Here is a 16460-nt window from a genome sequence, read left to right on the forward strand (position 1 = left end):
AAGGTTGAGGTTATATTAATCAAAGGCTTTTTTGATTTTCTTTTCTGAAAAGAGGATATTACAATTGAGGATCATTGAATAGGTCCGTGAATATTGAAAAAGCTGTTGTAATATATATATATATATATATTCAAAGGAGGCTTTACATGAGAAAAAAAGAAGAGTGAGGATTGATGAGCAAGCAAGCATAGAACTAACCACCGCCGCTAATTCAATTGAATTGAAAGGGTAACAAAGAGGTATCAAAAGCCTCCTAGAATATAATATAAGATTGAGTAGAGTCAAGTTAAAAAGGGAAGAGAAAAAATAAATAAATAAAGACGCCATGCTGTAATACGTGTAAATGTCGAATAAGAATGTAAATTACAAAAGTCGTAGATGAAAAAAGGTTACTATACCAAAATCTTTTTTTTGGGTATTAAGATGAAAAGGGAATCGATCAATAAGAGAGAAAGATGAAGAAAAAGCATAGATTAGTAACTCCCTCTCCCAAAAATCAGTCCCATACATAGCCATATATGCATATATGTATATGTATATGGAACTAGAATAAATGTAATTTATCTCATCAAGAGAATTAAATCATCCCCATCATCATCCAACTTCAAATAAATGCATCCAAAAAAAAAAGGAAAGTATAAGAAAAAATAAAACTCCACAATGGAAATAAAAAAACAAAACTAAAAGGCTATACATAACTAAAAACAATATATAAATAAAATAAAATATAAAAAACAACCATATGACCTTTTCCTAATGTTTTAGGCAGCATTATTATACCTCATCCTCTTCATCCTCGGATCATACTCATCATGAATCCCCGCATCCACCTGTCTCCTGATTCCTCCTCTAGGTGATGCCATCCCCCCAGGAGGTGGTCCTCCTAATCCCACAAGTCCAGGTGTATATATCCCTGCCGAAGCATTTAACATTTCACCTTCAACTCCGCCGGCGGCACCAGGACTAGGACCAGCACCAGCACTACCTCCCGGATTTCCATATCCACTTGGCGGACCGTTTGGTTCTCCAAATGTATAGTCTCCGCTTGGATGATGACCGTGATGGTGTGGATGATGGTGTGGATGTTGTTGCTGCTGTTGAGGATGTCCCGGGGGCGCGGCGTGTAGATGGTTTGCTGCGCCGCCGCCGCCGCCGCCGCCGCTCATTGTAGATGAAGTTACTCGACCGCCTACCGAACTATCCGGGGTATGTTGTCCGCCCCTATCATCTTCGTCGTCAGAAACATCATCCATGTGCGAAGCTGTGGTGTTATCGTATTCGGTTTTTAGAACCGGGGAATTAGATGCTTGTGGTGGCTGTTGCTGCTGAGGAGGTGCTGGGGTGGAGGTTGAGATTGGACTATTATTGTTGTTATTGTTGTTATTCTGTGGGAAGTTACTTGCTTTGGAGCTACCGGGTGTGGGGAAGGAGCTGCTGGATTTTGATGAGGATTCGGTTGGATTGGTTTGTAGATGGGGGAGCCATTTTTGAAGGGTTTGGAGGAGACCGTCGCGGGTGAAGGGTTTTGGGAGGACGTCGATCATGCCTATTATAGCTTGTTAGTTTATCATCCTCTCCTCATTCTCTGTTTCTCATTTTTTGTAGTTGGTTTTGGTTCCGGGGGGGGTGCGAACGTACCAGAGTTGAAGTATAGATTTATATCTGTAGTTCTGATATTCGATGTCATGGCGATAACAGGAGGATCTTTCATGTCCGGTCTTCCTTTTCGGATTTCACCACAAGCGCTGGCTCCGTCAAGATGGGGCATTACGATATCCATCAGGACTAAATCGTAGTGAGGCCCATTAAGATCTTGAAACTTTCGAATTCCTTCCAAACCGTCACACTACAAAAAATACATACCCAATTAGCTTCCTCATCCTCCCGCACAGTTCGAATATTATAATAAAAAAAGGGTATCACCAAGAAAAGACTTACAGCGTAAAACGGCAAACACCCTACCGCTTCGAGGAACTTAAGCCCAATCTTACGACAAGTAGGATCATCCTCCACCAGCAAAATCTTCGGCGGCCGTTTCCAATGCGGTACAACACCACTAGCACTCTTCTTCCGCGTCCCCATCGGTCGTCGAGTTTCTTGTCGGAATGTAGTTGAAATCTGTGGATCCGTAGCATGCAACGGGACTCCGGATTGTGCGGCTGTGTTTCCGAACCCACTGAGGTTTATAGCCGTGTTGTTGGCGTTATTCATATTATTAGCGTTTATATCTACGTATCCATTCTGATGATGGGGTGGCGGCGGCGGCGGGATATTTGAGTGCTGCTGTTGGTGTATGAATCTTTCGGCCTGTTGGAGGGGTGTGGAGGGGTGCATTTGCGGGGCGCCGTGCGGGGACATTTGGTGTGCCATCAATTGAGGGGAGACATGCATCGGTATCTCATGTTCTGGGTGGTGCGGGTGCATTTGAGGGGGCATATATCCACTATTTCATTATATCATTTTTTTCCCGGTTAGTATTCTATATCTCCTTATTTTAAAGATCTGCTAGGTTCTGATAGATAGAGTAGGGTAAGGGGTCATTGTTTATAAACTAACCTGCCATTCATGAACCTCATATGCGATACCGCCTTATGATATAAATCCTCCAGGTTATTAACCTGCGAGACCACCTGCTCCAACCTCGCCTGGAGCTTCGCAATGACCTCCCGTGTCTCATCCTGCTTCGGGGGCTCTTCTGAATCCTTTTTGTTTCTTTGAGTTGGCGCTTTCCTTTTGATTCCCTCGAGGTTACTGTCGTCCCCGAATCTGAAATTGGGATGCACGAATTCCCATGCCTGGTCCTGGATTTTGGTCAACAAAAATTAGTTAGTACTCGACGCCTTTTTTTTGAGGGTCTATGTTAGTTAATACTAACTCCATTCTGTATCAGCGATTCATCCGTAGCCCTGACTTTGTGAAAATCATATTTATTCAACTGTCGGACAAAACTAGCAAAATTGCTGTGCTTGAAATGCTGCGGAAGAACGTTCTTGGTAAATTCTGCGTTCTAAAAACAATGCATGTATCTCCATATTAGCACAAAAGCCTCATAACCATTGTAAGGGAGGGGATATATCAAACCCACATCAAAAACAATAAAACTTCCACCATTATCCGACCACCTGACCACATGCGAATGCTGTTTCTCCGATAACATGCTATAAAAAAATTCACCAAAAATCAACATTCCAAATTCCCCAAATAGTAAAATTCCAAAAAGATTTTTTTTATTAAACTTACCGATAGAGTTTCTTTACGAAATCTGATGTATTCCCTGTAGCTAGGGTGGAATTCCCACCTTTACCACCTTCCCCGTCCATTTTTGATAGGTATAATGAAAAGAACGAACAAAACCACTAGTTGTATGTGAAGGTCCCCGCAAAAGTCGAATATATATCGATCAAAAGATTATTCCTCCACTGTCACCGCCCGTCGTACTAAGCGGCTTCGTTTTGTATTTTCGGTAATGCAATGCACGCTATGATGTACACCCACGTTTTTTGAGGGGAGAGAATCTTAGTCGACCACGATCTCGAAAAGTAAAAAAAAGGCACGTGGTGAGCGAATGGTTGTCGAGAATATAAAATATACAGTCGTGGGGTTAAGTTGTCTCGGTTTCTTTAATATGTTCGTCGTTATATATTCCGTTCTGGAATGGGTCTCTTTCGGAAAACCCGGGTGTATCACGGGAAAAAGGCGAAAGGGAATAAAACGGTTCCCGAACGACACAAAAAGTGACAAAAGCTCGGGTACACTCGATCGATCGTTTCCAGGCCTTGTCCCGTTTGTACTTCAAGAGAAAACCCGGTGTGCTATCCCGCCCCGAAAAAAGTTCCAGAAGTCGTTAAATCTTTCGAAAAACGAAAAGATCCCAAGAAAATAAAAACCGGGGTAGTAGAGTATATATATAAAACCCCACAGTTTGCAAAATAGAATAGAAATGCAAACAACTTTTCGAAACTTCCTTGGAAGGGAATAGTAGTTCGGAAGCTTAAATCCCAGAAACCAAGAATATATGGTTTGGAGAAAGAGAAAAAGAGGCGATGGTGGCGGTAAATAGTTCTCGGAAGCTTAACTTTCTTCGAAGATGGCTTTTGAGGTTATCAGTGGCGTCCTTATTCTTATTCTTTTTTTTATTGTATTTTATTTTTATTTTTATTTTCCTTTCAAGGGAGGAGGGAAGGTTAGAAGAAGAAGTCGTTTCTTGTCTCGGTTTGATTTGACGATTAGTGGAGGAGGATGTGAGGAAGTGACGGGTAATATTGGCGACGACACACGTGTATGCGCGAACACTGGTCTTTGGAGGTAGGGTAGAAGCTGTGTATAATTGGATATAAGGAAGAATGAGTAACGGGAAAGAAGAAGAAGAGGAGGACCAGATCAGATCAGATCAAATCAAATCAAATCAGATCGGATCAGATGAGACCAGAAGATAGCAATATGCAGGTGAGGTATGTACGAAGGGAGGAAGTGTGGATTTAGCTTAGGCAGCTGCCCTGGCGAATTCGGATGGCTGGCTGGCTGGCTGGCTGTCGTTGAAATTGAAATTGAAATGCGTCGATCGTCGAAACACCTCTTCTTTTTCTTCTTTTCTCCCACTTGTTCTTTTCCAATAAAAAAAAATAATGATAAAAGTGAAGGGAAAGGTAAAAAGTGTCTAATCCAGCGTTTTCCGTCGAATGGACAAAAGAAGTCTTCGAGGGAAAGAAAGAGAGAGGTAGAGAAAAAAGAGCTCTCACGGAAGATGGAAATGATGCTTTTTCGTTGCCTCGTATGATTATGGTTCTTGGTCGACTTTGACCTGCCAAGCGAGATAGGATACTTTTCTTCTTTCTTTCTTTTCTTTTCAAATCTTCAGAAGGGACACACGAGCCAGCGAGGACAGAAAACCCGCTCCAACCGGCCAATCTTTCAGTGGTAGTTAAGTAAGTAGTTATAGTATATTCTTGTGTCAAATTCCCGTTGGAAGGAATCCAATCGAATCGATAATGCAACCGTTTCTCTGTTCACAAAAACGACGTTAGAAAAAAGTTGCATGGTCGTCAACCAAAACGGAACCTTCCAATCCAATCCAATCCAATCCAATCCAATCCGCAAAAAAAAAAAAAAAGAATATACAGCTAACATAACTGATTGTAAAAGATAATATTAAAATGGCGATAATAAAAAACAAAATAAAAAATAATAGTTGAAAAAAAAGGAATTATCGAAGCTGTAAAAACGAAACAGATAAAAAAAAAAAAAAGTGACGATATGACGGAATTGACAGTTCACCCGCACGCACACACCCTCACAGACATTTACTTGCTATTGACCCCCCCCCCCCCCAAGCTGTCCGTACATGCTTAGGTATGGTATGTATGTCTAAAATAAATCAAATCAAAAAAAAAGGCGTTCCGATACCGTGGGACAGCGGGGGAGGCAAGGCGCACGGTGGTCTGTCTGCTTCTCGGGATGACGAACAGACAGTTCCAGCGCAAATGCAGCAAACCAAAAACAAAAAAAAAAAAGAAGGTTTTCCAAGGGGTAATGTATTATGTATTATGTATTATGTATGGGACCACCATACATTAGACATTTAACATTAACATCAACGTTAATGTTTACGGGTATCGAAAACGAAAAGAAAAAGGTGGTGGCAAATCGTAGAGGGGGAAAAACAGGGACAGGTTAAAACCACGTTAATAATGATAATAAAATAATCAAAAGAAGTAAGAGAACGTTAATGTTTCTTACTTCGATCTTCTATCTTTCTATCTGTCTATCTTTCTATCGTTCCCCCCAGACGAAACAGGAGTTCGAAGGGTCAAAGGAATGTAGAATTCAACGTGTGGATGTATATCCCTTTCGTACGAACGGGTAAAAAACTGGTAAGGGAAAGACACGAAGGAGGATCAAGGGAAACTCGGCAAGTAAGCCCTCTCGCTTGGTTCGAAGAATCCGGTAGTAGTAGTACTCCTTCGATGTCAAGGGATCGATACCAGTAGGAAAATGTAATCCGTGACGAGATACCTTGGAAACAAAAAGCAGAAAGATATAAAATAAAATGAAATAAAATAAAATAAAATAAAATAAAATAAAATAAAATAAAATAAAAATAAAAAATACCTTAAAAAGAAATGATCACGGGAGAGTATTTGTATGTATGTATGATACGATATGATATGATATGAATATGTCGTAAAATAAAAATAAAAATAATGAAAATAAAGATAAAAGATAAAGAATGCGGATACCTGTCGAATATCGCGAACTGCCAGCTTATTCCACCGGTTCAATTTCAGCAGCTTAGCAGAGCGTGGCCGTGGATTATGTGAGTTGAGAGAAGATGGGAAGAAAAGGACCAGATTCGAAGGCGAGGCCGGTCTAGAAGCGGCCCTTTTTAATACAGAAACAGACCCTTTCCAGAGTAAAAGCCCACAATCAGGAAATCTGCAAGGAAAGGAGATTTCGACGCCAACGGAAAACCTACCGCGAAGGGTTCGCAAGAAAAAAGAACAAGAACAAGCCAGGGATGGCCAGTACATGAAGTGAGCATGGGTTCAAGCGGTGGGGTGGGGAACACCAAGACATCCCGGACGTAACCACTACCACGTACAGAGAGTAGACTCGTTATATTCCTTTTTTTGGGTTTCTCTTCTCTTCTCTTCCTTTTTTTTCTCTTTCCCTCCCGAAAAAAAATAAAATAAGGAATATGAATGTAGGAATAAGAATAAGAATAAGAATAAGAATACAAAAAAAGGAAATAATGGCTTTAGTGTACCAAGATCTGAAGCTTGCTTCGAACATTAACTACTTTATCTTCTCATATGCATCTGGCGTATGTATGGATGTATGTATTCGAATTAACCCATTCTCGTCATATTTCTTCCCTCTTTCGTCCCTCAGCTCCGAGAGACGCCGCCTCGTCATTTTTTTTGGGTGAAGGATTCTGTCCCTTTCCATACACTTTTTTAGTATTATGTTATTGTACTACCCGTTCCCGTCTATCCCAGTCGGTCTTGCAAAGGGAGAGAAAAAGAGAGAAAACGTAAAGGACCTTAAGGCAGGTACACCATTGTGATCCAGGTACAAGAAGGATGGGGGGAACGGACCAACCGACAAGTAGTATAGTATGATACACTTGTTCATCCCAACCAGATATGAAGCCATCCTTCCCGATCGCTGGGAAAAGAAAGGGGTGTACTTACTTACTTACTTACTTACTTACTTACATAGTACATAAAATGCAAATGATCGAAGGGAGGGGGAGAAGAAAAGAGGTCACGAATCCGGGGTGGAGAATGTCCCGTTTAACGCTCGAATCCAGGAGTTTCGAACTTCCACAGGCATCTTCCTAGTCGAAGAGGGCGTTTTTTTTTTTTATTTATTTTATTTTATTTTATTTTTGTGAATCTGTAAAAGTATGTACTTTGTATGTATGTATGTACCCCTTGCAGTGGTTCTCAATTACACTGCGGCTAACGAGTATTCACGAACTAAATCACCAGCAACATGACGGGAATTAATGTGCATAGGACATAGTAGATAGGTATATCTACAACCGTATTAACCATGAGACAACTAACATTCACATCGATAAGACGGGATGGAATTGCTCAATCAATCAATCAATCAATCAATCAAAATTCCAATCCCCAAACGCGATCTTCCTACACATGCACACGCCCACATTCTACAAAACTCCCCTCGTTCAGATAGAATAGATTAGAAAATAAAATAAAAATAATAAAAATACAATAAAGTCGCAAATATCAATATACCCGCGTACAGGTACAAACTGTGTATGTACTTACATATACAATTAGCGTACACCTCATGACAAGTTCGCCCGGGAATGCTATACCTTTTTTTTTTTTTCTTCTCAAATAGCAAATTACAGATGTATATTCTTTAGGGAACTCCGTTCATTCCTGATTCCCCGACCAATGAAGGGTCAGGTGTGGTCCCATCAAATCCCGATCTAATCGATTGGTTCCCTTTCCATTTCCACTTCGGATCCTCTCTCTCTCTCTCCCCCTCCACCTTAGGCTTCAACAAAACCCATCTGCGCTCGGAGATAAGTTGGCAGCTAGCTGCGGGGTGGTTTGATCGCCTTGTGTACAAGTCGTAGGTAACAGGGTCTGTGTCTGTCTACAGGAAAAAAAACTCGTACCACTATTGTACCATTATATCGCCGGGTGTTTTTTTTGTTTTCTAGTTCCATTACCCATCGTACCGTGACATTTCCCTAAAACCCTTTTTTTTTTTTTTATGACATATCACTTTTGAAAAGAAAACAAAGTTTATTCTAAACTTAAGAGAAGAAGAATTAAGAAGAACCCGGGTTTGTTGTTCCGAGGATATGTTCCATGTTCCACATGAGATCTTACCGACTTCCTTCGTATCTCAAATATCAGAATACTTAACTTACTTACCTCTTACTTACTTAATTGGTAACTATCTGTATTCGCTATATGGATCGATCCGATCTTCGTTCAATAACAAGTTTTTTTTCTCTAAGAATTATTCTTTCTTCTTCTCCTTCTCGGTATCATGATCATATGAAAAGGTCTCCCGCATCGTCGCGGACACTCGCTTATCGATCAGTCAGTATCGAAACATACATAAAGTATTATATCATATCATTATCAAAATCATAGTATCGATATCTCCAGTTTCTTTTACTTTTATTTACTTTTATTTTATTTTTGTTTCTTTTGTCAAAATACCGATCCAATCTTCTACCCCGACCCGACAAGCGGGGGGGATAATGTAAGTATCATATGCCAATGCAATGGATACCAAACATCCCTCGCATCAGTATGCAAAGCTAGTAGTCTTCCCTCCAAATTATTTCTAAAGATGAATTCATATGATCATAGAAATTTTTTTTAAAAAAAAAGATAAAAATAAAAAATAAATAAAAACGTAATGCATACCGTGATCAAACGGGATCCCGATAAACCAATATCCGACCAATCAATCAATCAATCAAATGAATTGTATATAATCGTGTCAAAATATGTAGAGTGGAGATCACAATCCAATCTTTCTTTAGCTTCGATTGCCGCCACGATGACAAGTGGGGACAGAGAGAGAGAGAGAGAGAGCTTTCTTGGAAGAAAAAGAGAGGTCTCCACTTTATTCTTTCTTTTCTTTGATGTATGTAGTGTAATGTATTGTACATACATGTACATATTGACTTACATACATCAAACCGTCCCCCGTGAACTACTTACCTACGTTGCTTCGAAACCTCCTAAAGAATAGCATGTATACCCACACTCCTTTGCAAATCTCACCCGGTTTTAAGCTTAGCACTTTAAATTTTTTCAAGCATCAAGCATCTTGAAGAAAAAAAAGGGTACACTATTAACGCATAATCACACCCTTCCCTTTCCCTTTCCCTTCCCTTTAATTTTTTTTCTTTCTCTCTTTTTCCCCCAAAAGAAGTGGAGACAGAACAGCCGGGGCGCCGTGGATGGAACCGGCATCGATGACGTCGATCGGCATGGACAGCCCCTTGTCCGCCTGGCCCAGCCGCGTCTTGGCTGTCCCGGTTGTGTCTTGGGATTTTTCTTTTTTTTTCTTCTTTTTCAATCCTTTTATTATGAAACGGAGAGAGAGATATTAATTATGAAAGAACCAGGGGTCTGGTTTACATTTGGAGGTATTGAATTTTTGTGTAGATTGTAATATATAATATATTACTTTGAATATTTTGCAGTTGATATCGATATTGATTATTCAAAAGCTCTACTTCAGCGTACTTACTTACTTACAGATACCCAGGTATATCTCCAACCTCATAGTTGAGGAGTCTGGCGACGAGACAACTCCAACCTGTATGTAATGAGTACATACATACATACATAACCGCTAACCGTGAATATAAATGCAAATGCAAATGCAAATGCAAAAGATCGAAAGACATACATACCTCAAACCTCTCCCGCCGTCACCAGACTCACAAATATTAAAATAAAAGAAGAAGAATCAACTAAGTAAGCCTTCACGTTCCTGCCAGAAGTGGAACCCAGACGCACGCTCTACCTGCACGGCGTATTTTAAGCTTATGAATAGGCGAGAACAATCGGAAAAAGGGCTCCGTGTTCCTTTTTTTTGTTTCATCCCAATTATATACCATTACATATTTACATATATACTTCAAGCACTTACCCTTATATGTATAAACAACTGTAGCTTAACTGTCCTGATATGTATGTAGTTACCGTATCCACTTTACTTCCAGAGAGGGGTAACTCTTTTGCTAAAACTTGCATGATATCTGGGCTTGCAGGTTTTTTAAATTTTTACACATTTGCAATGTATTGTACTTACATTACACCCCGATATAGGTAGCTATATCCTATTATAGGGTTACAGATGTACGATGATGTAGTCGTGTATCAGAAATCCTCCAAAAAAGGTTTTAACAAAAAACTAAAAGGATTCATTCGAAAAATAATCTTAAATTCGAAAAAAAAAAAAGAGGTAGGTATATTCTTTTTTATTCTTAGAGTATCCATCCATCTGCATTATCACACCTGACGCAAAGTTTAAAAAAAAAAAGTGAAGAATCCTATACAAGAGAAAGAGAGAGAGAGAAAAAAGCCACACCGCTCAAACTTTCCCCTCCAGCCAATAAACTACACCTTCCAACAAAAACTTCCCCAATTCGAAATACCGCCTTTTTGTTTTATCCCATTCAAAACAATCCTAGAATATCTTCATTCTTCATCTGTGATCTCTGCTGTTGTCCTCCTTGCTGAGGTGGTGGTGGCGGTGGGCTCGTCGTTCCTCCCAAGCTCATCCCCCCAAATCCTCCCAAAATATCCATCTCGGAACCTCCCGTATTTCCTCCTCCGTTCTGCACACTACCATCACTACCAAAAACTCCTAGTAGATCATCCAAATTATTGGCAGGTTGCTGAATCCCGCCAGGATTCGCGGATAGTCCCGAAATTGGACTGGCGACCCTACTAGTCTCCGCCGAGTCTGCTCCGAACAGATCGTTCGATGGCGTGGATGCACTTGCAGGTGCTCCGCCATCGAAATCGATATCCAACAGGTTATCCACATTGGTGACTTTGCCGCCTGATACGGCGGCTGCTTGAATAGGATTTTCGCGCGCGTTTTGTTGTGCTTCCCTGTTGTTTTCGGACAATTTTTTAAAATTATTTTCGTATTTAGCAATCTGCTTTCTTTTAAAAAAGAAAAAGAAAGAAAGAAAGAGAGAAAAAATGTTCTCGTGATAGAGAAAAAAGAGGGGGAAGGGCATATGCTTACTCTAATGCTCTCTTCTGCAGAGCATCTGCACCCGTCCTTCCATGTCCAACAAATGTCTCTGGCGGCTTGTGGTACACCGATGCGAGCGTAGAAATTTCCGAAAGTAGCTGTTCCAACAGCCCAGGTGGTAACGACTTGATGGTTGAAGTAATTGGTGGCTTATCAGCAAGAATGATTGTCTATTTTTTCGGATCCCACCAGATATGTTAGTTATTCTATTATCCCACACGGAATATCCTGACCAAACCGGTTGCAAATACCTTCGCCAAAGCCGGATCGTTCGACAACAATCTCCAATAAATGAACGCCCGATCTCTCAAATCCGGGTTATCGCTCTTGGTAGTTACGGATTGTAACACTTTCTGTACCAACGCCTGTGTTTGTGGTTTCTTCAGGAACAACTTAACACCGGCGGTCAAAAGTTGGAGCTGCACTTGTGTCTCCTCTTCTTCTAATCCGTCAATGAATGTTGATAGGATCTCATCGGCGTTGTCGATCTTTTCGGCGTATTCTCCCACGATCCATATTAACGATCCTCGTGCGCCGGGCTCGTCGAGTTCGTCGAGGGATTGGCAGAGTTGTGGTATTATACCTTCGTATCCGGGGTATTTCCGCAAAATGTCCTGTTCGCAAATTAGCCAATCAATCCCCACTTACCACGGAGTGTGACAGAACATGAAGATACCTTGATAACAACAATAGCTTCTTGGACTACGTAGTTGACCTTTGTGTTAATCAAGTCCATAAGGACATTCACACATTTATCCTTCGCACTCTCGATTTTAATAGCACACTGCCCAATAGCCTTAACCGCTCTCCTTACGAAGTCCATATCAACTTCCAATGCGTACTCTTTAAGTTCCATCAGGAGTTGATCCACATTTGAGTCATTTGCTATCCGGATCATAATTTCAAGCTTCTCAAGTTTGACGTACGGCGGGTCGTTGAATTTGCAGAAAAAGACCCTCATTTCTTTGGAAAGAATGTCCGGTTGCTTTTGGAGGAGGAGGTTGATATTTCTAAGGGCGACGTACTGAACTTCGGGGGCGGAGGAGAGGAGAGTGACTGTCCCACATTAGTTAATACATCAATCCCAATTATTAGTATATATGGGGTCAAGAGCATACCAAGTGGTGGCGCCATCTTCCTCATATATGTCTTGACGACCTCATAATTCAAGCCTTTCATATGCGCAAAGACGACCTTGATAGCAGAGATAACAACACTAGGGTTCACGTGCTGGAACTGTGGAACGACTCTTTCGCAAATATGCTCCATCTCCTTAAGATCTGTAGTCTTGTACTCGGCCAATTGTGTCAAGATCGTAATTCGACCCCATCTATATCACCACATTAGCATCACACAAACCCAATAACCTTTCACAAAGAGTCCACTCACTCAGTACACTCATTCAGCGCCAACAATAGCTTCTTCAAAACCGCAGGTGTAATAGCCAACGCCCCGGTCTCCGGCGCAGAATGCATGATCTCTGCCAGAGCTGTTACGGAATTGGCAACAACCATTGGATTCGAATCTGCAATCATTTCCTGTAGTTGCTCTAGGAATCCGTTTTCAAGGCAGAGTTGAGGGTTTAGATCGAATAACTTGGCTACACAGATCGCAGCCGTTTTTCGCACGTAGGGACTTTCGTCCTATAGTCCCTCCATATTAGAACCCGCATCCAATTTAAGACTAGGGCCGGACGTCATACCTTCAACGTCTTCTTTAACGGCTCCTCCATATAATCCACCATCTTATCCACTCTAATACACCCCATAGTCCGTATCGCCAGCGCTCTCACAAGTGGATTCGGATCTTCGGAGTCCTACATCGCACGCACATCAGCCCTCCCTCCCGTCTCATTCCCATGATTTCCCCCTCTCCAATCCATGCCCAAATCAAAACCTACCTGAACAAAAGTATTCACCGCCAAAATACAAAGATCGGGATGACTCTTCGCATAATTCATCAGATAGAGGTACACGAGTTTCTTCTGGTCGAGATCCGGAGTAGCGATATTCTTTAATACGTCAGGAAACAGCGCCGAGACATCCTTGCCGAGTGTCATGGCCATGATTGTTCGTTGAATTGCATCTTTTCTGTTTATTTTTGTATAAAAACAGGGCGGGTTAATTAATGTTATTCAGGTTTTACTTCGTATGGATAGGAGGGTTTGTGATATCGTGGGTATATGTGTGCGTGTGGGGGGTAAATATGTACCTCTCGTGGGCGTATTGGGATACCTATATGTATCGTAACTATTAGCTCTGCGAACGAATATTATAACCATTAAGGCAAGAAAAAAAGGAAGGAGTTAATTTACCAATCCGCTTCGTAACTCGAATGTTTCTCCTTTCCTTGGAACTTGGAATACATTTCGAATCCGATTAACCGCCATCATTTCAGCTATGCCCGGCGAAGCTGAGTCGCTAGGCGGTTCAAAAAAAGGGGGGGTCTCTTTCGGTAATCTACAAAAAAGATGGCAAGGCTATTTCAAAAAGTATCGTGATAACGGTTTGTGAAAATGGATTGGAAAACTGATGGGGGGTTGTTGAAGGGTAGATGGAAGGTGATTATGTGGCGTGGGATTGTGCACTTGTGGAAATCGAGACAGGTTGTGAAAGGTGTGGTTCGCGAAGCTGGCTGGGCTGGGCTTGCTGGTCGGAGCTGGGAGCTCTATTGGACTGATTAGATTAGATTAGATCTTGGCTGACCAACAAAAATCCAACACACGTAACTCGGTCCACGGTGGTGGTGGTTTTCTCAATTTCTTTCGATTTCGATGCTTCTACAACGGTCTGGAAAGTTGGATTTGATTAGTCTCATAACCAAACTGTGACTGCACTCGGGGGCCTCTGCTTACTGAGTGTTACGGGATGGTATGTGCTATTGATGACGAGGCAAATGTATTATGAACCAAGCTATAGGTTGGTGATATCATCTACTTGGTGCTTGCTAACGCGTATTTTTTGTCGTCATCACTTAGGCGTCCCTTCCAAACCTACGACGTCTCTTCGCAAATGCAAGAACAGAGCCCGAAGAGAGTTCTTACTCTAGATCTGCTGTAAGGTTCTCCCTTATCTCTGATATAAACAACTTTCTTTCTTCGAGCTTGCATTACTAAGAAAGATCGATGAAACGCAGTTTTGGAATTTAATCCTTTTTGCCTCATCTATTGCGGTGTTTAGTGTCGCTGCACAACGGCTGTCCGGCAGAATTACGGGCGGCGGAGGTGGTGGGAGGTAGCTTTGGTGGTTCCTTGTGGGCTATATATTACATTCATGAGGCTTAATAATATTGTCTCGTACACAGCCCTGGAAGGGTTTAATACATATGGGAGGGTGTAATGATGGCTTCTAGTTTTCGGTTATAGCGACAAAATGGTGTTAATAAAATCTGTTTTCAATATCAGAATTGAAAACTGCTGGCTCGTTTTGAATGATTTTATCTACATTGTGGTCGAAATATATATTGTGTCTAATACACACCATCGTGAGACCTGCCTCACGAAGACTATATGTCATACCAATGCACAGGCTGACATTTCCTGGGGAAGCCAAAGCCGGTAATAAGCCACTGTGAACCCCACCACTCGGCCACTAGCTGCTGTGCGGTAGCTTTTATTATAACGCCGGGTACTCCTGTCAAGTGCATATATCCTTCCTGCACATGCAAAACTCCTGCTTGCTTCCCATAGGCATAAAATACGCCAAAACAAGAACACAGTGATCATAATCTCCCTGTAGTGAAATGACCTCCAGATCATCTCGTGAAGGAATCCCATGTTCCCTTCAAAAGCCGCGAGTATATGGTGATTGTTGAGCATCACACTCCCCTACCAAAGTACTCCAACCACCCCTCACCTACTACTTAACACCTCTTCTCCCCTTTCTAACAGCCCCTTAACCTCCCCATCCACTCCCTTCCACCTTTTCACATACCCCTTAACGACTTCCCACTCTTTCACAGCTTCTTCTTTCCTCCCATCCTTCACAAGTTTCTCCATCCTCTCAGGTGCTTCCATGATATACCTCACCGCCTCCTGCTTCTTCCTCAACCGTTCCTTCCTCATCGCTTCCGGTGTAGTCGAGGGATCATGAGCGTGTACATTTTCCACAAGTGATGAAGAAACAGATGCTATATGCGATATTGCGGGTAATAGTGTCGTAGTAGCTGGCGAGAGTGGTTCCATATTCGATCTCATCTACAAAAAAGCATTCCCATGAGTTAAGCCATTATAAAGAGAGAGAGAGAAGGGGAGTGGAAGGGGGGGGGCTCACACTACGGATAGTATCAGTAGCAGCAATCAACTTATTATAATTATCATAAACCAAACTCTTCCTCTCCCCATCAAACCCTCTAATATCATGAACCAACCCATTCTCAACTTTTAATAACGCCTTGACTCCCTGCGACCCCACAAGTCTATCCACACACCCCTTAGCATCAAACCCAGGTCCGTCTAGCTCCGAAGCGGGAAGAAGTGTAGAATAACTATCCCCAGCAATAGTATTCACTGTAGTAGTGCTACTTCCAATGCCTAATCCATCTCCGTCGCCTAAATCTCCAGGAATGGATGAAGGAGTAACAGCACCGGGATTAGGCGACTCTTCGTCCCGTCGTTTTAAACCATAGAATTCTCGGAGTGCAGAGCGGTTGCGACGTTGGGTTGCGCCGCCGGGGGGTTGGCGGATCGAGTTCCCGGCTAGCGGTGTGCTCGCGTGGGATGGGAGTGAGGCGAGGGAGTGGAGGGAGTCGGAGGAGAGGCGGGAGTGGGCGACTGAGGAGTCTAGAGAGGGTCGGGAGGAGGTTGGAGGGGAGTTTATGGAAATGGTGGGGGTGGAGGTCATGGTTTGTGGTTGATGTGGTTTGGATTGGGAAGCGTGTCGAGGGTTCGTGGAGCTGGGGTTGGGTTGGAGAGCTTGGGAGCTATAGCTACTACTTATTTGAACTACACCAAGTACGTATATGCAGCTGGTCTCGTAAACCACACGTAACCGCATCGGAAACTTCGCAAATTAAGTCAATTCACGGATCACGACAAATTATACAAACTACCGGGTATTATCTTAGGAAAGTAATGGTAAAAAATGATATGTATTCGTTCTCATAAACGCCATATGAACAAGGCTCGCTAGACCACACCCGTAGCTGTGTCGCAAACAAGATTATTCATGCTTCGCTTCGAA

At 42.1% G+C, this 16460-nt stretch overlaps 3 protein-coding genes across 3 annotated transcripts; all 3 read right to left on the minus strand.

Moving 5' to 3' along the window:
* Window positions 1–761: 761 nt before the first annotated feature.
* Window positions 762–3320, minus strand: AOL_s00097g218 (uncharacterized protein; the record flags this gene model as incomplete). The annotated part of the gene is made up of 7 exons (XM_011126051.1): window positions 762–1546; window positions 1639–1846; window positions 1939–2443; window positions 2557–2801; window positions 2876–3007; window positions 3086–3158; window positions 3241–3320. The coding sequence occupies 7 exons, from the start codon at window positions 3318–3320 to the stop codon at window positions 762–764; spliced, it is 2028 nt and encodes a 675-aa protein (XP_011124353.1).
* A 7370-nt stretch (window positions 3321–10690) lies between these two features.
* On the minus strand, window positions 10691–13345 carry AOL_s00097g219 (uncharacterized protein; the record flags this gene model as incomplete). Its single annotated transcript, XM_011126052.1, has 8 exons — window positions 10691–11132; window positions 11272–11450; window positions 11532–11894; window positions 11957–12336; window positions 12399–12610; window positions 12670–12923; window positions 12983–13096; window positions 13181–13345. 8 exons carry the CDS (start codon window positions 13343–13345, stop codon window positions 10691–10693), a joined length of 2109 nt encoding a protein of 702 aa, XP_011124354.1.
* A 1785-nt stretch (window positions 13346–15130) lies between these two features.
* On the minus strand, window positions 15131–16121 carry AOL_s00097g220 (uncharacterized protein; the record flags this gene model as incomplete). Its single annotated transcript, XM_011126053.1, has 2 exons — window positions 15131–15475; window positions 15552–16121. The coding sequence occupies 2 exons, from the start codon at window positions 16119–16121 to the stop codon at window positions 15131–15133; spliced, it is 915 nt and encodes a 304-aa protein (XP_011124355.1).
* Window positions 16122–16460: the final 339 nt, after the last annotated feature.

Source organism: Orbilia oligospora (genome assembly GCF_000225545.1).
Source record: "Orbilia oligospora ATCC 24927 unplaced genomic scaffold scaffold00097, whole genome shotgun sequence".
Classification (NCBI taxonomy): domain Eukaryota; kingdom Fungi; phylum Ascomycota; class Orbiliomycetes; order Orbiliales; family Orbiliaceae; genus Orbilia; species Orbilia oligospora.